The sequence below is a fragment of the Dipodomys ordii genome, unplaced genomic scaffold (assembly GCF_000151885.1).
Source record: "Dipodomys ordii isolate 6190 unplaced genomic scaffold, Dord_2.0 Scaffold202, whole genome shotgun sequence".
NCBI classification, from domain to species: domain Eukaryota; kingdom Metazoa; phylum Chordata; class Mammalia; order Rodentia; family Heteromyidae; genus Dipodomys; species Dipodomys ordii.
The window spans coordinates 421,761-444,199 of record NW_012267418.1 but is presented as its reverse complement, the minus strand read 5'-3'; the positions used below and the strand labels follow the sequence as shown (position 1 = coordinate 444,199).

At 54.9% G+C, this 22,439-nt stretch overlaps 4 protein-coding genes across 6 annotated transcripts; 3 read left to right on the top strand and 1 right to left on the bottom strand.

The window, feature by feature from the left end:
• Positions 1 to 319: 319 nt before the first annotated feature.
• On the bottom strand, positions 320 to 7,557 carry Rxrb (retinoid X receptor, beta). 2 transcript variants are annotated; one of them, XM_013035035.1, is made up of 10 exons: positions 7,066 to 7,557; positions 6,156 to 6,373; positions 5,512 to 5,668; positions 4,962 to 5,141; positions 3,105 to 3,277; positions 2,589 to 2,718; positions 2,255 to 2,387; positions 2,048 to 2,151; positions 1,628 to 1,733; positions 320 to 1,516 (listed from the first exon to the last, which is right to left on the bottom strand). In XM_013035035.1, exons 1-10 carry the CDS (start codon positions 7,295 to 7,297, stop codon positions 1,369 to 1,371), a joined length of 1,581 nt encoding a protein of 526 aa, XP_012890489.1. In that variant the 5' UTR covers positions 7,298 to 7,557; the 3' UTR covers positions 320 to 1,368. The 2 variants fall into 2 exon arrangements, with proteins under 2 accessions (XP_012890489.1, XP_012890488.1); XM_013035034.1 differs by having other exon boundaries at positions 2,048 to 2,139; positions 7,066 to 7,494.
• A 167-nt stretch (positions 7,558 to 7,724) lies between these two features.
• Positions 7,725 to 11,403, top strand: Slc39a7 (solute carrier family 39 (zinc transporter), member 7). The gene is made up of 8 exons (XM_013035023.1): positions 7,725 to 7,799; positions 8,112 to 8,520; positions 8,608 to 8,776; positions 8,934 to 8,993; positions 9,119 to 9,259; positions 9,384 to 9,530; positions 9,738 to 9,934; positions 10,587 to 11,403. Exons 2-8 carry the CDS (start codon positions 8,116 to 8,118, stop codon positions 10,857 to 10,859), a joined length of 1,392 nt encoding a protein of 463 aa, XP_012890477.1. The 5' UTR covers positions 7,725 to 7,799; positions 8,112 to 8,115; the 3' UTR covers positions 10,860 to 11,403.
• Positions 11,404 to 11,436: 33 nt separating this feature from the next.
• Positions 11,437 to 13,738, top strand: Hsd17b8 (hydroxysteroid (17-beta) dehydrogenase 8). 2 transcript variants are annotated; one of them, XM_013035025.1, is made up of 9 exons: positions 11,437 to 11,668; positions 11,849 to 12,066; positions 12,173 to 12,289; positions 12,396 to 12,488; positions 12,587 to 12,672; positions 12,773 to 12,857; positions 13,062 to 13,104; positions 13,276 to 13,350; positions 13,545 to 13,729. In XM_013035025.1, the coding sequence occupies exons 1-9, from the start codon at positions 11,533 to 11,535 to the stop codon at positions 13,559 to 13,561; spliced, it is 870 nt and encodes a 289-aa protein (XP_012890479.1). In that variant the 5' UTR covers positions 11,437 to 11,532; the 3' UTR covers positions 13,562 to 13,729. The 2 variants fall into 2 exon arrangements, with proteins under 2 accessions (XP_012890479.1, XP_012890478.1); XM_013035024.1 differs by lacking the exon at positions 13,062 to 13,104 and having other exon boundaries at positions 13,545 to 13,738.
• Positions 13,739 to 15,386: 1,648 nt separating this feature from the next.
• On the top strand, positions 15,387 to 19,952 carry Ring1 (ring finger protein 1). Its single transcript, XM_013034951.1, has 7 exons — positions 15,387 to 15,530; positions 15,638 to 15,767; positions 17,052 to 17,212; positions 17,320 to 17,535; positions 18,409 to 18,798; positions 18,926 to 19,196; positions 19,539 to 19,952. The coding sequence occupies exons 2-7, from the start codon at positions 15,690 to 15,692 to the stop codon at positions 19,638 to 19,640; spliced, it is 1,218 nt and encodes a 405-aa protein (XP_012890405.1). The 5' UTR covers positions 15,387 to 15,530; positions 15,638 to 15,689; the 3' UTR covers positions 19,641 to 19,952.
• Positions 19,953 to 22,439: the final 2,487 nt, after the last annotated feature.

The window sequence follows — 22,439 nt, the reverse complement described above, 5'->3', positions numbered from 1 at the left end:
CGGAGAGAAGGCCGGAGCAGGCGAGGCGCCGCCGCCCGCTGGCGCTGGGAGGGCACCGGCGAACAAGGCGCCTTTGAGAAGCGGCACCCCCCCTTCCTCCTCCCGCGGGCCCCGCCCCCAGCCTGGCACACCCTCTTCCCCCTCCCCGACAAAGCAGCCTTGTGTCCCCCCACCTTTCCATGCTGGTCGGGCCCCAGGGAACCTCGAGCATGGCAGCGTCATGGGAGCGCACCCCGAGCTCCCGACCGGATACCCCCACGCCAAGCCCTGGCGCTGCCCACCTCCATCCACACAGTCACCTCAGTCCAGAAAACAGATTTTAATTTGAAAGCGATTTTATGTGCAAGTGGGAGGGGAAAGGACCCCCCCCCCCAAGAAAATCATGCAGCCCCAGCACTCATTCTCTGCAGGCTGGCCCTCTCCCCTCAATTCTCAGACCAGGGTCCCTGACCCCAGCTCATGCTGTGTGCCCACAGCTGGAGACTTGTGAAGAGGAGGCCCCCCGACCACACTCACCAAGCCAGCTAGCCAGGCCTGGTCACCACAGCCCAGACCCCTTCCCTGAGCTAGACAGGAAGGGGGGAGGACTGGGAAGGCCAGGGCTTGGAAAGTAAATGCCAGGGACAGACCACCTCAGGGCCATGTCTTGCCCAAATACCAACCTCCACCACTGGCATTTCTTAGTCAACCTGGGAAAGTACAGTACTTCTTTGAGTCTAACTGCAAGTCTCTATCCTCAGAGGAAATTTAAAAATAGCAGATCCCTTCCTAACATCTCCAACAGCCCCTCCACCACCACCACTTTTAAATTTTTCAGTCCTACTGTAGGAGGTGAAGAATCAAAGGGGACTCTGGACAGAAGACAGTGACAGGGCCTCCTCCCTCTGCCCACATCTGCCAGGTTTGGAAGAAAGAAGGCCTATCAGAGTCTACTTCCCTGTCCATCAGTTTTGGGGGGCCTGCCCCCCAATATCCACCTCTAGGAGAGTCTCCCATCTCCACTTTTCAGATGGGAATGAAGCAAGGTGAGAAGGAAACAGGGTTCCAGGAATGGGGCCAGTGCTTTGTGCTGGGAGACAAACAGGGGTGAAAAATCACCCCAAATCATGAGAGACCCCGACAAGTTCAGAGACTCAAGGCCACCGAAGGGAAACGTCCAGTCCTCACAGGGACCTGGGGTCCCCCTCTGACTTGGGATAGCAATCACACCCCTTGGAGGGTTGGCAGATCCCTGGAGGTTTGGTTCTGCTCTGTATCCCTCCACTCAAGGTTCTGTCTGGGCACATGGTCTCTCCCACCCTGCCCCAGGCTCAGCGTCCTCTTGGAGGGCACTCCTCAAGTGTGAGGAGTGCACAGGTGGGTGTGGGCTCAGGCCAGCTGGTGAGGAGCCTCCAGCATTTCCATGAGGAAAGTGTCAATGGGGGTGTCACCAATGAGCTTGAAGAAAAACAGATGCTCTAGACATTTAAGGCCGATGGACCGGAGGGCGGGAAGACGTAGCAGCAGCTTGGCAAACCTAAGGTAGAGGCAGGAAAAGGGGAATGAGAGCCAGAAGCATTCAAGCCCAGAACACACCACTTCACTCCCCACCCTGCCGAAGGCCTCCATCCCCAAAGCCCCATCTCACCGTCCCTGCTGTTCAGGGTACTTCTGTTTGCAGTAGGTCTCCAGTGATGCATACACTTTCTCTCGAAGGACTTCTACCTCACTGGGATTGGAGAGGCCCTTGGCATCTGGGATGTCAAGAAACAGAGGAAGAGTAAGGAAGGTAAATCAAAACTGGATATGTAGAGGTGGCCTTTTTAGGGCTCCTCCTACTTGCCATTTGCCAGATGCCTAGCAAGGGAGGTAAGGCTCACTGGGTTTATGGGATGTGTTCAGGGAAAGGGAATGGATCAATGGAAATGGCTTTTTCTTCAGTCAGTTGGAAAGTTTCTGGACTAAAGATCTTACTGAGGGGAACTGCTGGGTAACATAGGAGTCTCCAGAGAAGAGGAGGCTCCCAGGTTGCCTTGGTCTTGAGAGATCAGGGTAATTCTCCTCTTACCTGGATTAAACAGAATGATTGCCCGCAGGCAGCCAAGCTCTGTCTTGTCCATCCTCATGTCACGCATTTTGGACACTAGCTCTGTCAGCACCCTGGAGAGGGACCTGCAGGTCACTCAAAGGTCACAGCTCAGCCAGCCTTGGACACGGACCAGCCTATAGCCCCACCCCCTCTACCTACAGGTCAGCCCAGTCATGGGCCACTGACCGATCAAAGATGGCTCCCACGCCTGCGGAATGGGCTGAGTTGCGGTGCACATGAAGACCTGTGGCGAGGAGGATGCCATCTCGGACATCAATGGACCGGTGGGAGAAGGAAGCAATGAGGAGCTCATTCCAGCCTGGGTGGGGGCAGCAAGGGTCAGGAGCCAGAGATCAGACCATAGGGTTCAAAGCACATTAAGCAAAGAGAAGAAAACAGGTGGCAAGGTAAGCAAGCTTGCTTCTCTGGATACAAAAGGTAGGGCCGCTGGGATCAATGAAGGTCAGGAAGTCAAGAGGGATCAAAAGTCAAGAAGGCAAAGAGATTCAAGGTCACTGACCTGCCCGTAGCAATATGACCTGGTCATCCAGCGGCAGAGAGGAAAAGTGTGGGATCCTCTTCGCCCACTCAACAAGCGTGAATAGCTGTTTATCAGCTGCCTGACAGATGTTAGTCACAGGGTCATTTGGCTGCAAGGAATAAGAGAATAAGATTTATGGGAGGTGTGGAGGTATGCTGGGAGCCCCCTTTGTAAGAGGCCTTTTGACACTCCCTCCTTATACATAATCTTCCTTTAAGTCCCAGCTAAAACCAATCCCTATAAATCAGACTTTTCTGGCATTCGCGTACACCATTTATTTATTTATTTGGGACTTGCCCGTGGTTCTGCCAATGGGAGTGGGGATGGAGGAGTTTTCACACCCACCTCAGATGCTTGAGGCCTTGTTTGGCAGCACATCCAGTCTCAGGCAGTGTGAGGGTTGTGAGAGGAAGGGAAGAGGGGAGACAGAACAGGCCTAGACTCCCTCCCGCCAGCCCTCATCATCAAGGAGAACAGATTGACCCCATCACTCACGCTGCTGCCGCTACCCCCGGTGCCCCCAGGACCCTCAACGCCCTGGTCACTCTTCTGCTCCACAGCAAGCTCTGCCTCCAGGATCCTGTCCACAGGCATCTCCTCAGGGGCTCCCCCAGCCCCTTCCCCATCCCCGTCCTTGTCCTTTCCCCGCTGACGCTCCTCCTGTACCGCTGTGGGGAGGGGTGGGGGAGAAAATGGAAAGTCAGCAGCCAGCACAGGGGGGTTCTGAAATTCCCTTGGGGCCTTATCGGGTCTGATGTCCTTGGGAAATACTTAGACAACTTGGGAAACCACTACAAACAGGAGACAGGGAATAGCCTGCAAGAAGGGTCAGGTTAACAGATTAAGATGGGAATAAGAGAATAAAGGAATTAGGGAGGAATTCTCATTTACACAGAGGGCCTACTATGTGCTAAGAAATATGTATGTCCTAACATTCACTCCAGTAAGTTAATGACTCTGTGAACTTCTGTTCCCATTTTTGAAAATGATGAACTTGGGGCTCAAAGAGGTAAAATAGCTTACCTAAGTTCATATAAGGTACAGCAGGTCATACACTTGAATCCAAGCATGCCTCAAGACAAATCTTATGCTCTTCAGGCCCCCCAAAATAGTACAATGAGCACTAGCCTGAGTCTTCAGAGGTGTGCATTCTGATCCTGGCTCTGCAACTTTTTTGGGAAAGCTAGGCCTCAGGCTCATCTTTCCTAAAGGGAGGAGTTGGCCAAGATATTCTCTTAAGTGCCGCTCAGAATTCCAGGAATCAGGGCTAGGAATGTGGCTTAGTGAAGTGCTTGCCTAGCATACGTGAAGCCGGCCCTGGGTTCAATTCCTCAGTACCACATAAACAGAAAAGGCCAGAAGAAATGCTGTCATTCAAGTGGGAGAGCGCTAACCTTGAGCATAAAGAAGCTTGGAGACAATGCTCATGGCCTTGAGTTCAAGCCCCAGGACTGGCAAAAAAAAAAAAGAATTCGTGCTGGAAATGTGGCTTAGTGGCAGAGTGCTTGCCTAGCATGTATGAGAGCCCTGGGTTCAATTCCTCAGTACCACACAAACAGAAAAAGCCAGAAGTTGTACTGTGGCTCAAGTGGTAGAGCACAAGTCTTGAGCAAGGAAAGACTCAGGGCCAGAGCCCAGACCCTGAGTTCAAGCTCCCGGACCAGCAAAAAAAAAGGGGGGGGGGCTGGGAAGGTGGCACAGTGGTAGAGTGCTTGCCTTGCATGCATGAGGCCCTGGGTTCAATTCCTCAGCACCACATAAGCAAAAAGAAAAAAGCTTGAAGTGGCGCTGTGGCTCAAGTGGTAGAGCGCTAGCCTTGAGCTGAAGAGCTGAGGGACAGCGCCCAGGCCCAGAGATCAGGCCCCATGACCGGACCCCATTAAAAAAAAAAAAGATGGAGACATAGAAGAGGGGAGTCCTGAAGTCTCCAGTAAGTCTGTACCTTAAGAGTACAGTGTCTCAAAATTGGAGGAAAGATCATGGAAATCAAACAAGCATGGGATGAGGGAAGGGACTGCTCAGGTTGGAGAAGAGGAGTTTATAGCTAAGAAAAAAGCTATTCTACCCTGAGACCAGACAAGGCTGGGAAAGAATCATAGAAAAGACCACAGAAGCAGAATAAATCATTAAGATGGAAACTCAAAACATCAGAGCAAGGTACCAAGGAAGAATGCTGATAGGCAAGGGGAGAAAAATCAAACATTGCCCCCTGGAGGAAAGAGAAAAACCAGCCCTGCATTCCTGACAAACACACAGACAGGCTATGGGTTCCTTGTGTCTCCTCTCCACCTCCTTGCTATTCCACTAGTGGGGTAGAAGAGGAAAGGCCTGTAGACTCGGGTAGGTCCTTACCCTCCCTCTTCATGCCAGTGGCCAAACACTTCTGATAGCGGCAGTACTGACAACGGTTCCGCTGGCGCTTGTCCACCGTACAGTCTTTGTTGTCCCGGCACGAGTAGGTGAGGTCCTTACGGATGGTGCGCTTAAAGAAGCCCTTGCACCCCTCACAGCTGTAAACCCCATAGTGTTTGCCTACAATGGGGAGAGGAATAGCAAAAATAAATAAGTAAATAAATAGGTTATAGGGAGTCCTCATCACCATGGTCTCTCTCCAGCAAAATCATTCCAGTGTTTGCCAAATACAGAGATGAGGAATGGATAACCCAATGGAGGATAACCCAATCCTCCTCTCCTTACTGTTCAGAAGCCCTAGACAAGCTCCCTTTTCCCTCTAACCACCTCCCACTTCATCCCACATTTGAGTTTCAGGTTTCTTAGTTTCCCTAGGCCTCCCCCAGCTCACAAGCTCTGCCCCAGGCTCAGGAACCCCTAGGAAGCCTAGGTGGTAGTAAATGGCCCAGTCTGTCCTTCTTCCTCTGTGCCTGTGCTCTGGGCCCCATACCTGAGCTTCGGTCCCCGCAGATTGCACATAGCCGTTTGCCAGCCCCAGGGCCACCTGGAGGGGGTGGACAGTGCAGGCCCCGGACCCCTAAGACTGGTGGCTTCACATCTTCAGGGGGGCCAGACCCACCCCCAGGGAGCGACACTGTTGAGTTAATCTGGGATGGGGGAAATAGGGAAGGGACAGGAAGACTCATTGGGAAGATCTCTCAGAAGGAATGAAATCATTCTCTACCACTAGACAGACCCTCTACTAGACACTCCAGAGGGTGTTAGTTATACTGCAGTCTATGTAGAGGACCATCCCCAGAGTACAACCCACAGAGAATAAAGAGTCCCCCCCCCCCGCAAGTTGTATAACTCAGTGGCCCTGAAAGGCGTGTGTCCTGGAAGGACATAAGGGACCAAAGGGGTAGAAAATCACTAACAGATGAAAAGACCATCAAGAATAGTGGAGATATTTTAAAATAGGGTTAGAAAAGAAGCATGCACTAAAGAAAGTCAGTCACCGCAGAAAGGGTAAGGGACCACAGGCCTGCTAGGATTAGAGGACTGAAAGGTCAGTGGGTCATGAGGAAGTTCACACAGGAAAACCAAAGGAATGCAAGTGAGTGAAGAGGCAGTAAGTGGGTCACAACCTCTCACCTGGGGGCTGCTGACAGGCCCGGAAAATCCTGGGGGAGCTGGAGGGGGCAGACCAGGGGACCCCATGGAAGAACTGATGACTGGGAAAGGGGAGCCCAGTGGAGGTGGTGGCATTGGGGGTGGGGGTGCTGAAGGGGGTAAAGGTGGTCCAGGAGGAGAAGGGGGTGGGATTCCCTGGGGAAGGGGATTTGGGGAGGAGCTGTCTGGGCTTCTGGAATCTAAAGGAGAAGGTACAGAGACACACAGAGAGAGGAGAGACAAAAAAGAGAGAATGAGTGTCCGATCATCCAACTGGAGACTTTTAACTCTCTAATCCCTCACCCCACTAGGATCAAATCACCCTCACCCATCTCCAGCTCCAGAAATACCCTGCTGTCAAACAAGTTTAACTCCTATTAAAGAGGGGGTAGTGACTAACGACAAGGGAGGAGGAGAGTTCGGTTGAGGAATATTTCCACGCAAAGGAGCTGAATGAATACCAGGTCACTCCAAGTAGACCTGGTCTCGTGGGTGGGGCAGCACGTGGGGTGGACAAGTCAATCTCTCCATTCCCAGCTTAGAGCCAAGTGGCCCGGGCATGCGTGCAGGACAAACTGACAAGTTGAAACAGACACACACTCCCAGGAGGCTGGCTCTACCTCCCAAGGTCCAGACACCACATCCTGAAAGGGAATCTTGTCCTTCCCCACGCCCCGGCCGGGGGCTAAGGCCCCCGCACCACGGAGAGGGCGGAAGCTCCCCCTCCCCGCTCCGCCCCGGGGGGAGGGCGCTGAGGCCCTCGGGAGGGAGGGGAAGCGTGTTTACAAACAAGGGGGCGGGAGCGCCGGGGCACGCGCCCGCGGAAGGTGGGGGGGGAGGGGTGCAGGTAAGGCGGTCTCCAGTTCGCCCGCGGGTCCGCTAGGACACTCACCCCGCCCGCTGTCGCCCATCCCGTCCCGTCCAGCCTCCCCCGGCTCCGGCTCCGGGGTTTGTTGTTCTCCGGCTGCTGCCGCCGCCGCTGCCGCCGCGGGATCCAGCCAGGGCCGCCGCCGCCGCCACCGGGACGCGACCCCACAATGCATTTCTTTTCTCACCCCCACCGGCCCACACTGCCCTGCGGCATGCCGCTCGGGGAGGAAGGGAGGGCGGGCGGCCCAAGACATGAGTTCTGGCCGAGTGGAGGAAGACCGGAAGAGGTGCCAGGGCTTGCCAAGGAATGACCGGAGGGGGGGCGGGGAGACTAACGGAGCGCGAGGAAGCCCCGGAGGAGAAGAGGCTGTGGCGCGGGCCGGATGGAATTAAGCGCGTCGCTCGGCTCGGAACCAAAATGACAGCGCCGAGGTGGCAGCCATCTTTGTACAGACGGGAAGTCTCGTCGCTAGCTCCCGCCCCCTCGCCTCGTCGCAGGCGGAGGAGGCGGTGCCCTGCCCTCCCCACCCCCCACCCCCCGCCCGCTAGCTGGCCTCGCCCAACCTCCCCTTAAATAACCTCCCCGCCTGCGCATGCGCGCCAGGGCTGGACGGCTTCGCTACCCGCGAAGCCAGTGCTGCCATCTTGGTAAAGGTATGGGGACGGAGCCAGAACGGAACTTCCTGCTCTCGCGCGAACTAGCGGCGTGACTGCCACGTCCGAGCAAGCCGGGAAAGAGAGACTGTCCCGGAGCCGGTGAGAATTCCTTGCTTTTTCCCCGACCTGCCCTTTTCCAGGCCTGCCTTTTCCCCATCTGACAGGCCATAGAGACGAACGCCCAGAGAGTCCATAAAGTGGCCGATCAAAGGCTGAAGCGGTGGTCTGGGGGCCTCGAGGGCCTGCAGACGGGAAAGGGGTTCGGGATAAAGAGAACAATGTGGGTGGGAACGGAGCGGAATGGGGGTGCGGTCCTTTGAGGTACCCGGAGGGCACGAGCAGAGTAAAGCAGACCCCGTGTAGGTAGCGTTGAGGGTCAAGTGGAGTCATTATCTCTGTCCCTCTGGTCAGCGTGATGGCCAGGGGCCTGCGGACCTCCCACTGGGTGGCCGTGGGACTGCTGACCTGGGCCACCCTGGGGCTGCTGGTAGCCGGACACGGGGGTCATGGTGACCTGCACAAGGAGGTGGAAGAGGACTTCCATGGCCACAGACACTCACATGAGGATTTCCACCATGGACACAGCCATGCCCACGGCCACGGCCACACACACGAGAGCATCTGGCATGGGCATACCCACGGTCACGACCATGGACATTCACATGAGGATTTGCACCATGGCCATAGCCATGGCCACTCCCACGGGAGCCTCCACCACAGAGGACATGGACATGACCATGGACATAGCCACGGAAGCTATAGAGAGTCTGGGGTTCCAGACACCAAGCACAACCTGGATACTGTTACCCTCTGGGCCTATGTGAGTCCCCAGGGGATGGGAGAGAGGGACTGGTTTCGGGTTGGTGGAAAACTGTGCAACATTTAATTCCTGATTCTCCTTTATCAGGCACTGGGGGCCACAGTGCTGATTTCTGCCGCTCCATTTTTTGTACTCTTCCTCATCCCAGTGGAATCAAACTCCCCCAGGCATCGATCTCTGCTCCAGATCTTGCTCAGTTTTGCTTCGGGGGGACTCCTAGGTGATGCCTTCCTACACCTTATTCCTCATGCTCTGGGTAAGTAACCTGTGGACTCTACCTTAAAGTTTAAACTATTTTATTCTCTGATTTAAAAAAAAAAGATATTTTTCATTTGTCATTTCTGACTTTCTTTAAAAACATATCCCTTCAGTCAGGGATGTGTAGCAGCCTTTTTTTCCCCTCCTTCCTACAGAACCACATTCTCACCACACTCTGGAGCAGCCTGGGCCTGGACATGGACACTCCCACAGTGGTGAGGAAGAGGAGATGGGTAGAGGAGTTGGAGTTCTGGGAAAAGTCTGTCTCTTATTCTTTGCCTCCTTGAGAAGAAATCTGGAATCCACAATTCCCTTAATGTCTCAATGCTTCTGTTCCCAGGCCAGGGCCCTATTCTCTCTGTGGGGCTATGGGTACTCAGTGGAATTGTAGCCTTCCTTGTGGTAGAGAAGTTTGTGAGACATGTAAAAGGAGGACATGGACACAGTCATGGACATGGCAGTCATGGGCATGGAAGTCATGGTAAGCCTAGGAGCCCTTTGGCTGAAAGCCACTTTGCCTGCCCCAGAAAGCACTCATAGCATCCCTTGAGAATATGGCAAGAGATCCCTGACCCTACCTCTAACCAACCCCTTCTTTCCCTTAGAGTGTTCTTCAAAGGAGAAGACCAGCTCAGAGGAAGAAGAAAAGGAAAACAAGGAAAGAGGGGGCTTGCGAAAGAGGAAAAAAGGGAGCATAGAGCCCAAAGATGGGCAAGTAAAATCTCAGAACCCTGAAGAAAAAACAGGCTCAGGTAGGGGAACAGGGTTAGGGATAAGTTTGGGCAAGGGCTATCACTGAATTGCATATAATATGTACGGTGGGTAATGACAGATGTCTGGGAAACACTAAAAGGCTCTATGTAAAGTGGTCCCTGAGAGGAAATAGGAGAATGGCTGATCAGAATGGGGTGGAGGTGATAGATGCCTATTATCATTTTGTCCTCTTTTTCCTGTATAAGACCTGCGTGTGTCCGGGTACTTGAATCTGGCTGCTGACTTGGCACACAACTTCACGGATGGTCTGGCCATTGGTGCTTCCTTTCGAGCGGGCAGAGGACTTGGGATCCTGACCACAATGACTGTCTTGTTACATGAAGTGCCCCATGAGATTGGAGACTTTGCCATCTTGGTGCAGTCTGGCTGCAGCAAAAAACAGGTTGGCATTAATATAAATGTAGTTGCTTCCAACCTTCTGTGCCTGCTCACTTATCCAAAACCCAAAATGTCTCTCAATAGTTTCAAACGCTTAGTACTTCTTCCAGCAACAAGTCCTCTAGAAGTGAGGACAAATAGTATCTTTTTTGTCCTGTATTTCTTGAACTTCGGTACGCATGTGCACGTTTGCAGACACATACGCTGCTATATCAAGATCCACAGAACTTCTTTGATCCCTTAGAATTGTCAGGAGCTAGGCACTAGTGGCCTGGGCCTGTAAGCCCAGCTACTCAGGAGGCTGAGATCTGAGGTTCAAAGCTAGAGCCTGGGCAGAACAGTTCTTATGAGACTCTTATCTCCAATTAACCACTCAAAAACCAGAAGTGGAGCTGTGGCTAAAAGTGGTAGAGTGCTAGCCCTGTGCAAAAGAGCTCAGGGACAGTGCCCAGGCCCTAAGTTCAAGTCCCACAACTGCCAAAAAGAATTTATTTTTCAGGAAATGTCTATTCTAGAGCCCTGCTGTCTTTCCCTAGCTTTTTAGTCTCCAAAATCATGGACGTTACACCTATACAACTATACCCCACCCATCACATAAGCCACTGATAATCTTTAGCTGTTGGTGAGTGCCCTCTCTCTCTCTTTCTGCCCACTAGGCAATGCGTCTACAATTGCTGACAGCAATAGGAGCGCTGGCAGGCACGGCTTGTGCTCTGCTCACTGAAGGAGGAGCAGTGGGCAGTGAAGTTGCAAGTGGTGCAGGTCCTGGCTGGGTTCTGCCCTTCACTGCAGGTGGCTTTATCTATGTAGCAACTGTATCTGTGTTGCCTGAGCTGTTGAGGGAAGCATCACCATTACAGTCACTTCTGGAGGTGCTGGGGCTTCTGGGAGGAGTTGTTATGATGGTTGTGATTGCCCACTTTGAGTGAGCAATCGAGTGAGAGGGGGAATAAGCCCCCTACCCCTGCCCTAAGCCTCTACCCCTATCTCTAAGTCAGGGGTCTATGGCAGTTGGGGGCCCTGTCTTTGGCATTGAGGCCTTCAACGTTTGGCAGTCTTAAAAGAAGCTGTAGAGGTGAGGAGAGGCCAGAGGGACCAAAGTGTTGGGCATTACACAACCATATTGTTGGTTTGGAAAGGATAGATGGGACAGTGAAGGCTGAAATAAAAGTAGCCTACCTGATGCCCTCTACCCCACTTATTCTCAGAGGACCAAGCTGCCACACACAGGCTCTCCAAGATCCATCCCCCACTCCCACCGGTTAGTCAAGGCTTCTGGGAAAGAGGAGCCGGGGGTAAACATCAAAACATCAATCGTGTGTCCCGATTTGGGAGTGATTGGGGGTGGGCATGGGAAGGGGTTAGTAATCTCATGGCCTGATTTTTTTGTTTGTTTCTATTCATTTTATATCACTGTTTGAATTGAAGGGGAGGGGGGGTGCCCGGAAATAAAGTCCTTGGATCTTCCGCCCTGTATGCAGTCTTTGTCTTTTTTGGGGAAATAGGGCCCCTTTTCTCCCACACCCTAAGTCCCAAAGCTCCTGCGTGCAACCACGCCCCCGCGGTGGGAGGTCCGCCAGCGCTGGTGGCCGCAGTCGGCCTATGGCTGGTCCCGCTTTGATTGGCTCTGGCCACGCCTCCCCTGAGCTCCTATTGGCTGCGGCCTCGGGGTCCGCCCTCTCCCACCTCGCCATGGCGTCTCAGCTCCGGCTTGGCTCTGCGCTGGCTTTGGTCACAGGTTGAGGGGTCCTCTCCCAAGGTGGGGTGGGGTACTTTGAAGTGATGTCAACGGATATGCTCACAGACCTCGAAAGGCCTGTGATCTCTGACCCCTTGTCCAAATTTTAGTAACTTTGCGCTGCGCGACCTCTGACCCGGTCCGCTGCTCTCCCCCGACCCCGCGTGTTCTCTGTCTCAGGTGCGGGTAGCGGCATTGGCCGCGCGGTCAGCGTGCGCCTGGCCCGGGAGGGGGCCGCCGTGGCCGCCTGCGATCTGGACCAGGCAGCGGCCAGGGAGACCGTGGGACTGCTAGGAGGACCGGGAAGTGAGAAGGGGGCGCCCGGCGGGAACCACACTGCCTTCCAGGCTGACGTGTCTGAGACCACGAGTGCCAGGCGCCTGCTAGAGCAAGTGCAGGTGAACCCGGCAGCCTGGCTCCTTGCTCGCTGGGAGCTCTACCAGGCCTCACTCCCCCTGGCTCTTTGTGGCGTCGTGGTGTGTAACCTCCCCCTCCCTCCCATAGGCCTGCTTTTCTCGCCCGCCATCTGTCGTCGTGTCCTGTGCAGGCATCACCCGGGATGAGTTTCTACTCCGCATGTCTGAAGATGACTGGGACAAAGTCATAGCTGTCAACCTCAAGGTGGTGACTTCTGAACTTGACTTCTGCTTCCCACCAGCCTGGGGAGGGACTTGGAGGGCTGTCATCCCAGCTGATCTGTTTTTACCTTCTTGCCCTCTTTTGCCAGGGCATCTTTTTAGTCACTCAGGCTGCAGCCCAAGCCTTGGTGTCCAGTGGTTGCCATGGCTCCATCATCAACATCAGTAGCATCATTGCAAAGGTTAGGTGGAGCTGGGACCTGGTCAGCCAGGCAAGTGGGCACAGGGAGAAAAGTCAATCCTTGAGACTCCTGACTCCACATCTCTAACTCACCTGTAGGTGGGGAACATAGGGCAGACAAACTATGCTGCGTCCAAGGCAGGAGTGGTAGGGCTGACCCAGTCCGCAGCCCGGGAACTCGGACGGTGGGTACCCACCTGAGCTTACCGGAGTATCTTTCGCGCAGTGGTCTGAGGGAGGGGTCGGTGTCCTCTCCAGAGTGAGTAACCACTCTCCCTTCCACAGATATGGGATCCGCTGTAACTCTGTCCTCCCAGGATTCATTACAACACCTATGACACAGAAAATACCACAGAAAGTAAAGGACAAGGTAGGGTACTGTAAGTGCAAGGCAGAATGGGTCAGAGACCCAACCTCTCTGAGCCTGAGAGAGAGAGAATACCAGGGGTAAAGCTAGCATTCGATAAGTGTTCAATAAATATATGAAGGAAAAAGACAAAAGAAAAAGTAACTGACTCAGTCTTTAAAAAAAAGAATTCCATGGAAGAAACTTGCACTCAGTGTTTCCTGACAGGTGAATGGAATAATCCCAATGGGACACTTCGGGAATCCTGAGGGTGAGCACCAAGTGGTGAGGGGCCAAATGAAGAGATCCTCAAATTTGTGGTTTGAGAGGCTCTCACCAGGATTTGGGGCTGGCAGTTGTATTTGGGGCTGGGGGGAATATGGCTACCTTGGGTCTGTGGGAAGTGGGTGCCTACTCCTTATCATTCACACCATTCCCTTAGATGTGGCAAATGTGGTTGCATTCTTGGCATCTGAAGACAGCGGATACATCACAGGGGCCTCCGTGGAAGTCTCTGGTATGAGGCCATTGTAGGGAGAGCAAGAGGGCAGAGAAGTGGAACCCAGACCATATTTTTAAAAGCAAATAAGGGGAGTCTGGAGCAACCGAGAAGGGCAGAGGTGTCCTCAGCCAGGGACAGATCTGGGTACTCCCCCTCAGCCATGTACTTCTCTACCCATGCCGCTATCCAAATGTTTCTTCCCTTCCCAGGAGGGCTTTTCATGTAACTGCTTCAAGGACCCTGGACTCTGCTCACTCCCCCACCACTGTGCCTGGCCTCCTGCTGATGAGGACGCTAAGTTCCCAGGCTACAAAAGGGGTGGCAGTGTATGGCTGGGGAATGCTGAATATGGGAGGCAGGGGTGCTTGTGACCCTAATAAATTCCAAATCCTCTTCCCTGCCACCTCCGGTTCTTCTTGTGTCCAAACCCTCAGACCCTTCCCCACCTCCCCCCTCTCTCCCTTTCCCGAAGGATTGTTCCCTTTCACTGCCTGGTCTCCCAGGGCAACCCCCGCCGCCGGGTGTGAGAGGAAAGAGTGTATGTCACTGTGTATGCCTGACACTCTGGGTCTTTTTGGAGGAAGGGGTTTCTGCCCCACCCCACCCCCCTCCACTGGTTCTGCAGTGCCGGTCCCCGGTCCCCTTCCCCCCAACTGCTTGGGTCCTTATGGCCCCCAAGGGTGGTTTGTTCTTAGCCCCATCCTGGTGTCCAGTCTGGTCTTAGAAGGGGGTCTTGGAACAGGTGGCCCTCCCCCACCCTCTCCTTTCAGTTCCCCCTCCCCTTTCTCTCCACCTTACAATAGCTGCAGCCGGCCTGGGGTCGGATGGGGGGGATTAGGGGAGGGGGCCAGGATTAGGGGAATGGACCAGCCGATGAAAGGGGCTGGAGGAGAGCAGAAGGGAGGGGGGCTGGGAGGAGGAGGAAGGGGAGGGGGTCCGCGCTAATCGACACTGGCGCCCACATAAGGACTGGCCACGGACTGAAGAAGACAGGGAAGTAGGGGGGAACTGGGGTGGGAGGAGAAGGGACCCACTGCTGACTTGTCCCGGAGAGAGGCCACCCCCTGGCAGCCATAGCCCAAGTCCGGAAGCCCCCGTTCAGGCTGGTGGGGACAGAAGGCCGGGCACGATCTCTTCTTTCCCTGGATGCCTTGTAATCCCTTGCCCTCAATGGGGATCGCCGGGCTCCTTCCTCTCCTCTCTCCTCTCTGCTCTCTTCCGCTACTCCAGAGTCCTGAAGAGGCTTCTGTCCACTTTCCACGCCAGACATCCCGCCCCGTGTGTCCCCCACTCACGCGCACGGCCCCCGTCCCCATTGGGGGCCCCATCTTGTGCGTGTGTCCCCGCTTCCGCGTGGTGTCTCCATTCCCCGTCCTCCCGCGCGCCTCCCTCCCCCGCCCGGGCCGCGGCTCTTGATTGTCCAAACGCAATTCTCGAGTCTATGGCTCCGGCCGAGAGTTGGGTCTGGACGTCCCGAGCCGCCGCCCCCAAACCTCGAGGGGAGAGGGGGTCGGAGGGCCCAGGGAGAGGCGAAGCGGAGGACGGCACGGGGTCCCGCGGCGGTGCGGGGAGCCCCGGGGCACTTCGGCACCCGGTGGCATTCGGGGGACCCGAGGGTTCAAGTGGCCGGCGACCTTTTGCCGCTTTCTTTTCCCCCTCCCCACCCGCGATCGCAGGCTGGGGCTGAGGGAGCCGGGTGAGGGCGAGACCCCCAAGGCCGTAAGGGACGCCGACGGGGAGGTGGCCCGTTCCCGGGGTACCCCGTCCCCCCCCCGGGGTCCCCCGATGCCGGGCCCCGCCCTCCGGAGCGGAGGCCGGGGGTGAGCCCGGGGCATGGGGGTGGAGGGGGGCTGGCCGCGGGGCAGTGCTCGCCGGGCGCCGAGACCGCGGTCCCCACGCGGGCCGGGATCGCGGGGCGCCGGCTCCTCGGCGGGGCCCGTGCGTCTCCGGGGCGGGGGAGCCCCGGCGTCCACGTCGCAGCCACCCGCGCCGTGAGTGGCGGGTGACGTCCCGGCGGGGGGAGGGGCGGGCGGAAGTGACGTCGGCTCGGGCCCGGCCATGGCGGCGGCGGCGGCGGCGGCGGCGGGAGCTACTGTCTGAGCAGAATCGGCGGGCCGAGCCGAGTCGGCCCCGGAGCCTGGGCCTAGAAGAGGCGCGGCGGCGGCTGCGGCGCGGGCGCGGACGGCCGGAGCTGGGTGAGGGGCCGCACCGGCGCGGGGCGGGGGCGCAGAGGGGAGCCGCGAGGGGCGGGGTCTGCTCGAGAGGCGGCCCCCCAACACCGCCTCCCGTTCCCCCTCCCCAGCCTTAGTCTCCTCGGCGGCGGAGCCCCGGTGGGGGGTCTGTGCCTGGTCGCCATGACGACGCCGGCGAATGCCCAGAATGCGAGCAAAACGTGGGAACTGAGCCTGTATGAGCTGCATCGGACCCCGCAGGTGACAGGGGCTCTCCCGTCCCGGCTCACCCCCCTCCCGCCAAACCCCGAGCCACACACCCCGCCACACAGCTCCCTTTCCATTCTTTGCTCGATTCTGCAGACCACCCCCACACACACACACACACCTACCTTTGAATCACCTTCATCTTTTTAAAGCACTTTCACATTTATCTCGTCTAATCTCCTTTGATCCTCAAAACAGCCATTCCAAGAGAGGAGGATCAAATATTACTCTTTAATGGAAAGATGGCAAACAGACAGCGAAAATGACCAGCATTGTCCCTCCGTTCAATGTTATGGGTCGGTGTTTACAAAACTCCCCTTGGATTGTTTGTTTAAAGGGAAATTTCAGACCTCTTATCCCAATACCCTGATTCAGTAGTGTGTAGCGAGACCTCAGAAGCTGCGTTTGTAACAGGCACCCTAGAGTTCTGATGTAGGTAGCAAGAAGATCACACTTTTAGAAAATTCTAATGAGTTCTCCAAACCACAGATCTGCCATACCAACCCCCCCCCCCTTAAGAGGCTTCCCACCAAACCAAACCTCAGAACCTCAGATCCTCCTATTCCAGAGCTCCTGCTCTTTTTTCTTTTTCCTCTCTCTCTCTCCCCCTCCCTCTTCCTCTTCCTCCCTCCCTCCCCCCCCCCCCCCCTGGTCCTAGAGCTTGAACTGGGCACTGTCCCAGTGCTCTGCCACTTGAGCCACAGCAGCACTTCCAGCTTTTTCAGAGTAGTTTATTGGAGATAAGAGTCTCATGGGGACTTTTCTACGCTGTTTGGCTTCGAACTGCAATCCTCAGATCTCAGTCTCCTGAGTAGCTAGGATTACAGGCCCCACCCCAGGGGCCCTCAGAGCTCCTACTCTTAATGAGTCCTAATCCCTTCTGCTCTCCATTCTCTCAATGGCCCTTTCAGTCTTAGAATTCCTGTCTTTATCAATTGGTCAACATGGGTACCCAGAGTCCGCTGTCTCTCCGAATTTCTCAAAATTCCTTTTTCATGAATTGCTTGCTTCCAAAATCCCTTTCCTGGGGCTGGGAAGATGGCTCAGTGGTAGAGCGCTTGCCTTGCATGCCTGAGGCCCTGGGTTCGATTCCTCAGCACCACATAAACAAAAAGAAGTGGCTCAAGTGGTAGAGCGCTAGCCTTGAGCTGAAGAGCTGAGGGACAGCGCCCAGGCCCAGAGTTCAGGCCCCACAACCGGACCCAAAAACAAACAAACAAACAAACAAAAAATCCCTTTCCTCTCAACTCACCACCTTCCACTTGCTGATGCATCCAGGAAGCCATCATGGATGGCACAGAGATTGCAGTTTCCCCCCGATCGCTGCATTCGGAGCTCATGTGCCCTATCTGTCTGGACATGCTAAAGAATACCATGACCACCAAGGAGTGCCTCCACCGGTTCTGCTCTGACTGCATTGTCACAGCCCTGCGGAGCGGGTAATGACCCCTTGATGGGGTAAAGGGGCTTCCAAGTTGAGGTCTTGGTTTGGTCTGGACCTCAGTGCTCTGGGATTGACCACAGGGCTTCCTTTCTTTCATCTTAGGAACAAGGAGTGTCCTACCTGTCGGAAAAAACTGGTATCCAAGCGGTCCCTACGGCCAGATCCCAACTTTGATGCCCTGATCTCTAAGATTTATCCTAGCCGAGAGGAATATGAGGCCCATCAAGACAGAGTGCTCATCCGTCTCAGCCGCCTGCATAACCAGCAGGCGCTGAGCTCCAGCATTGAGGAGGGTCTGCGCATGCAGGCCATGCACAGGTGTGCGGGTCAGGAAAGAGGACATACACACAGGGCTGGTGGGCGGGTCTGCAGGTCCAGTTCCTGGTACTGCCTTTGCTGCCTGCTAGCTTCTAAGATTTAGCATCCGAAGAGCTGACCACAGCCTGATTGTTAGGTCTGGAAGTCATGAATGTAAATTGAAGCTTCTTAGTAAATAACTGGCACTACTATTCTTAAGAAGAAAATAGCTCACCTTCTAACTTTCTAGAGGTTAGACTAGACTAGTGGAGTGATTTAGAGTATAAACTCTGGATTCATCCTACAGGAGATTAATTCACCTTCTGGGTCAGACACTCTCTGTCTGGTTAAAAATGCAAACTATGGCCAGGCACTAGTGGCTTATGCCTGTAATCCTAGCTACTCAGGAGGCTGAGATCTGAGGACTGTGGTTTGAAGCCAGCCCAGGCAAGAAAGTCTCTGAGACATTTCCAGTAAAACACCAGAAAACTGGAAATGGTGCTATGGCTCAAAGTGGTAGAGTGCTAGCCTTGAATAAAAGAGCTCAGGGAAAGTGCCCAGGCCCTGAGTTCAAGCCATACTACCGACCAAAAAACCCCCACAAACTGTGATTCAGGAGCTCCAGAGTGGGACCTGGGAATCTGCATTCTGCAGGCTCTCGGGTAATACCTATGCATGTGGTTCTTGGACCATACTTTGAGAGCAAGCCCCTTGGTCTCAAGTTACTGAACCTCTCAAAGTATGTTTCCTCAGCCGTAAAATAGAGATAAACATGGGGTACTTGGTAGATTGTTAGTGTTTAGTAAGTATTAGTGTCATCCTTAGAATTCCCCTGATTTCTCAAGTTCAGAGTCCAAACCTGTGATCCTTCGCACTTTTTACTTGTTTCTACAGGGCCCAGCGCGTGAGGCGGCCGATGCCTGGGTCAGATCAGACCACAACAATGAGTGGGGGGGAAGGAGAGCCCGGGGAGGGAGAAGGGGATGGAGAAGATGTGAGCTCAGACTCTGCCCCCGACTCTGCCCCAGGCCCTGCTCCCAAGAGACCCCGCGCAGGGGGCGCAGGAGGCAGCAGTGTAGGGACAGGGGGAGGTGGTACTGGCGGAGTGGGCGGGGGTGCTGGTTCTGAAGACTCTGGTGACCGGGGAGGCACTTTGGGAGGGGGAACCCTGGGCCCTCCAAGCCCTCCTGGGGCCCCTAGTCCTCCTGAGCCAGGTGGAGAAATTGAGCTCGTGTTCCGGCCCCACCCTCTGCTTGTGGAGAAGGGAGAATACTGCCAGACTAGGTGAGAAGCCCTGTCTTTCAAGATTTCCATCAGAAGAAACCCTAACCCAGGGGCCCCTCTGGGAAGATCCTCTCTTTTCCATTTGTGGCCTTTTTGTGCCCTAAACCTGTCCTGTCCCCACCCCTAGGTATGTGAAGACCACCGGGAACGCCACGGTGGACCATCTCTCCAAGTACCTGGCCCTCCGCATTGCCCTTGAGCGGAGGCAGCAACAGGAAGCGGGCGAGCCCGGGGGGCCTGGAGGGGGCGCTCCTGACACTGGTGGACCTGATGCGGGTGGGGGGGAAGGTGGGGCTGCTGGAGGTGAGGGTCCGGAGGAGCCTGCTTTGCCTAGCCTGGAGGGTGTCAGCGAAAAGCAGTACACCATCTACATCGCACCTGGAGGGGGCGCCTTCACGGTGAGAGCGGCTGAGGGCCAGAAAGAGGGGATGGGGGTAAGGGGGGGGGCTGGGAGCAGTAAGAAGGGATGGGAGGAGAAGGGGAACAGTAAGGGGGTGGCAGGGAAAGGTGACTTGGGACCACACAACCCCAAGCCTGACTTAACTCAACAAACCCTCCTTTTGCTCTCCGCACCTCCCCCTCCCTGCTCTGTTTTTCTCTCATTACTATCTGTGCCCCCACTTTGCCCCACTCCTTTTTTATCCCTTTTTTTCTTTCCTTCTCCCTGCTTTCCCATCCCTTTTTCCATCTTCACCTTTCCTCTCTCCTCCCCCTGCTTCCCCCTTCAACTACCTCTCTAGACGCTGAACGGCTCGCTGACCCTGGAGCTGGTGAATGAGAAGTTCTGGAAGGTGTCCCGGCCACTGGAGCTCTGCTATGCTCCCACTAAGGATCCAAAGTGACCCCCCCGCAAGGGGACAGCCAGAGGAGAGGGACTGCGGGGTATCCCTGGGCCCTGGCCTACCCCTCCAGCTTCTTTGTCTCCCAGTGCCCCCCTGCCCTGCCAGCCAGCAAGAGGACAGAATGAGGACAAGTGGCTTTTATACAAAATATCTATATCAGATTCTTCTATATTGTACAGAGTAACACACGCACCGCATCTACTGCCTTTTCTATGGCCCCCACCACTCAGCCACACCGGCTGATGGGAAGGAGGGAAAACCTGCCCTTCACACCCTCTACCGACAACAAATTTGCTTTTTTCCTCTTTGAAACCTGCAGTTCTCTGTGTGTGTGTTTATCAGGGGATGGACAAGGGGAAAAAAATGCCTGGGGAGGGAGACGTAGAAAACATAGAACCAGCCTTGGAAATGGGGAAGCAACGTCGAAAGTCATTCACACGGTGTCATCTCCATCTCTCCCAACCTCCAAGTTGGAAGATATGGAGGAAAGTAGGGAAGGTGGACTGAAATCCAGCTTCCACGCCCAGAGCAGACTTGTAAAGGCTGAAGGGAAAGTAATGCTCCCAAAGGAAATAACTTGTCATGTGAAGAAGTCAGGTTCTAGAGCTGGAAAGAGGAGGGGAGGTAGAGAAGGCTTCCTGAAGCTTCTCTGCATCCTGGCCACTCCACCTGTCTAGGGTAGAGACTGACAGCACTGGGGACTACAATTCCCAGGAGCCCACAGTCTCTGCCTGCCCAGGCTATGGCAAAAGAGCCAGAGTTGAACATCACACACAGGGTTGGGGAAACGGAGCCCACTGACCCCATCCAGGTCAGTGCCCAGCAACTGGAGAGGACAAACTGCACTTCCATGTATCTCTCCAAGCTTCACTTCTGTTTTTGCTGCCCTTGGCACCTCTGCCCAGAGCAGCAAGAGGTGCAGGTGAAGTCAGCCTGGCCTCAAATTCTGCAGACTCGGCAACTTCCAACCTGAGGGCATCCTTTTTGTTCCACTGACCTCACACAGCTGAACGATGAGGGCAGTGTCCTGCACACGCACACACACGCACACACACACACACTGACCTCACACAGCTGAACGATGAGGGCAGTGTCCTGCATATGCACACGCACACACACACACACACACACTGACCTCACACAGCTGAACGATGAGGGCAGTATCCTGCACACGCACACACACACACACACACACACTGACCTCACACAGCTGAACGATGAGGGCAGTATCCTGCACACGCACGCACACACACACACGCACACACACGCACACACACACACGCACGCACGCACGCACACACACACACACACTGACCTCACACAGCTGAATGATGAGGGCAGTATCCTTCACACGCACACATACACACACACACTGACCTCACACAGCTGAACGATGAGGGCAGTATCCTGCACACACACACACACACACACTGCAGACCTGGTGATTGGTGCCTGCAGAAGTGAACAACACCTCTTCCTACCTCCTCCTCAAAGAAACCCCGCCTTCTACACCTGCCTTGCAGGAACCTGCCATCCAGATTCCCCTTCTTTGGGATCCCAAGTAGTCAGGGTTCATGGTGCTCCTGGCACAGGAAGGCAGAGGCAAATGGACCTTGCTCCCAGCATTGCAAGGTAGAGCCGCCAGCAAGATCCTGGTGATGGAACACGGTGGAAGACAAGGATGTGGGATTGACCTGGCCTCTTTTCTAGTTCTGGGGCTGCCTGAAACAGCTCCCCTCTGAAATTGTCTAATCCACTAGGCCGAGGATGCCCATTATGAAACAGCTGAGATTCTCAAACTCAGCTCCTCAGTTGCTACGCTTGCCCCTTTTACATTTGTTCCCTTCACTCACATTCTTCCCCTCCTGGGTCTCCACTACAAGTGCCCTCTTGCCCTCTTCTGCCCCTGGGTGACTGTGCACTGTCTAGATATGGCATTTTATTTAGGTGGTATGATGTGGGAGACCTCAGGAATGTCTTCCTGAGAAAGAGCCCTCATCACGAAAAAATACGCCTGCCTGACCAGACCTTCTTCCCTAGCTCTGGAAGAGGCCTTTGAGATTGGAGGTAAGGGGCCCTCAAATTCTACACCCCATCCTCCACAGGGCTATTTACTTTCTATTTTCTTCAGTCCCTTTCAATTAGGCCATCAAGTGAAGGTAGGGGATATAAAATATACCAAAGGGAACTTCACTGTTTTGTTGGGGTTGGGAGAGGGGGTCTGCAGGGCGGGGGGAGGGGGAAACAGCCAACAATGTGCAGAAACAGGGTAGACTGGAAGATCGATGCTAGGGTCAGACCCATTTGGGCACAAGCCATGGGATTTTGCCCTGCTGTCCTCACTACAAAATCAGGGAGAGGGCTGGGAAGGTGGCTCAGTGGTAGAGCACTTGCCTTGCATGCATGAGGCCCTGGGTTCGATTCCTCAGCACCACATAAGCAGAAAAAAAAAGCCGGAAGTGGCGCTGTGGCTCAAGTGGTAGAGTGCTAGCCTTGAGCTGGAGAGCTGAGGGACAGTGCCCAGGCCCAGAGTTCAGGCCCCACGACCGGACCCCCCAAAAAAAATCAGAAAAACAGGCTGCTGTCAGGATTTAGTGAGATAATATAAGCAAAGTAACATGTCTGCCAGAACAGTCCTTCTGGTGTGGATCCCAGGCCAGCATCCTTGAGTCACCTGGGAACTTGTCAAAACACACATTCTTGGACCTCATTCCAGACGGATTGCATCTTGGGAAGTGAGGTCAGCACTGGTGCTTTCTCAAGCCCTCCATGTGATTCTGGTGTGTGCACAAGGTTGAG

Bases quoted from the DNA above. Each gene is read 5' to 3' on its own strand.
- Slc39a7 (XM_013035023.1), top strand. From the start codon at position 8,116: ATGGCCAGGGGCCTGCGGACCTCCCACTGGGTGGCCGTGGGACTGCTG. The intron at 8,521-8,607 runs GTGAGTCCCCAG...CTCCTTTATCAG, and splicing joins CTGTTACCCTCTGGGCCTAT to GCACTGGGGGCCACAGTGCT. The intron at 9,260-9,383 runs GTAAGCCTAGGA...TCTTTCCCTTAG, and splicing joins TCATGGGCATGGAAGTCATG to AGTGTTCTTCAAAGGAGAAG.
- Ring1 (XM_013034951.1), top strand. From the start codon at position 15,690: ATGACGACGCCGGCGAATGCCCAGAATGCGAGCAAAACGTGGGAACTG. The intron at 17,213-17,319 runs GTAATGACCCCT...CTTTCATCTTAG, and splicing joins GTCACAGCCCTGCGGAGCGG to GAACAAGGAGTGTCCTACCT. The intron at 18,799-18,925 runs GTGAGAAGCCCT...CCCCACCCCTAG, and splicing joins GGAGAATACTGCCAGACTAG to GTATGTGAAGACCACCGGGA.
- Hsd17b8 (XM_013035024.1), top strand. From the start codon at position 11,533: ATGGCTGGTCCCGCTTTGATTGGCTCTGGCCACGCCTCCCCTGAGCTC. The intron at 11,669-11,848 runs GTTGAGGGGTCC...TCTCTGTCTCAG, and splicing joins TGCGCTGGCTTTGGTCACAG to GTGCGGGTAGCGGCATTGGC. The intron at 13,351-13,544 runs GTATGAGGCCAT...TTCCCTTCCCAG, and splicing joins GGCCTCCGTGGAAGTCTCTG to GAGGGCTTTTCATGTAACTG.
- Rxrb (XM_013035035.1), bottom strand. From the start codon at position 7,297: ATGTCTTGGGCCGCCCGCCCTCCCTTCCTCCCCGAGCGGCATGCCGCA. The intron at 6,374-7,065 runs GTGAGTGTCCTA...CTTCTCCTTTAG, and splicing joins GATGGGCGACAGCGGGCGGG to ATTCCAGAAGCCCAGACAGC. The intron at 2,719-3,104 runs GTGAGTGATGGG...TATTCCTTGCAG, and splicing joins CCGGGGGTAGCGGCAGCAGC to CCAAATGACCCTGTGACTAA.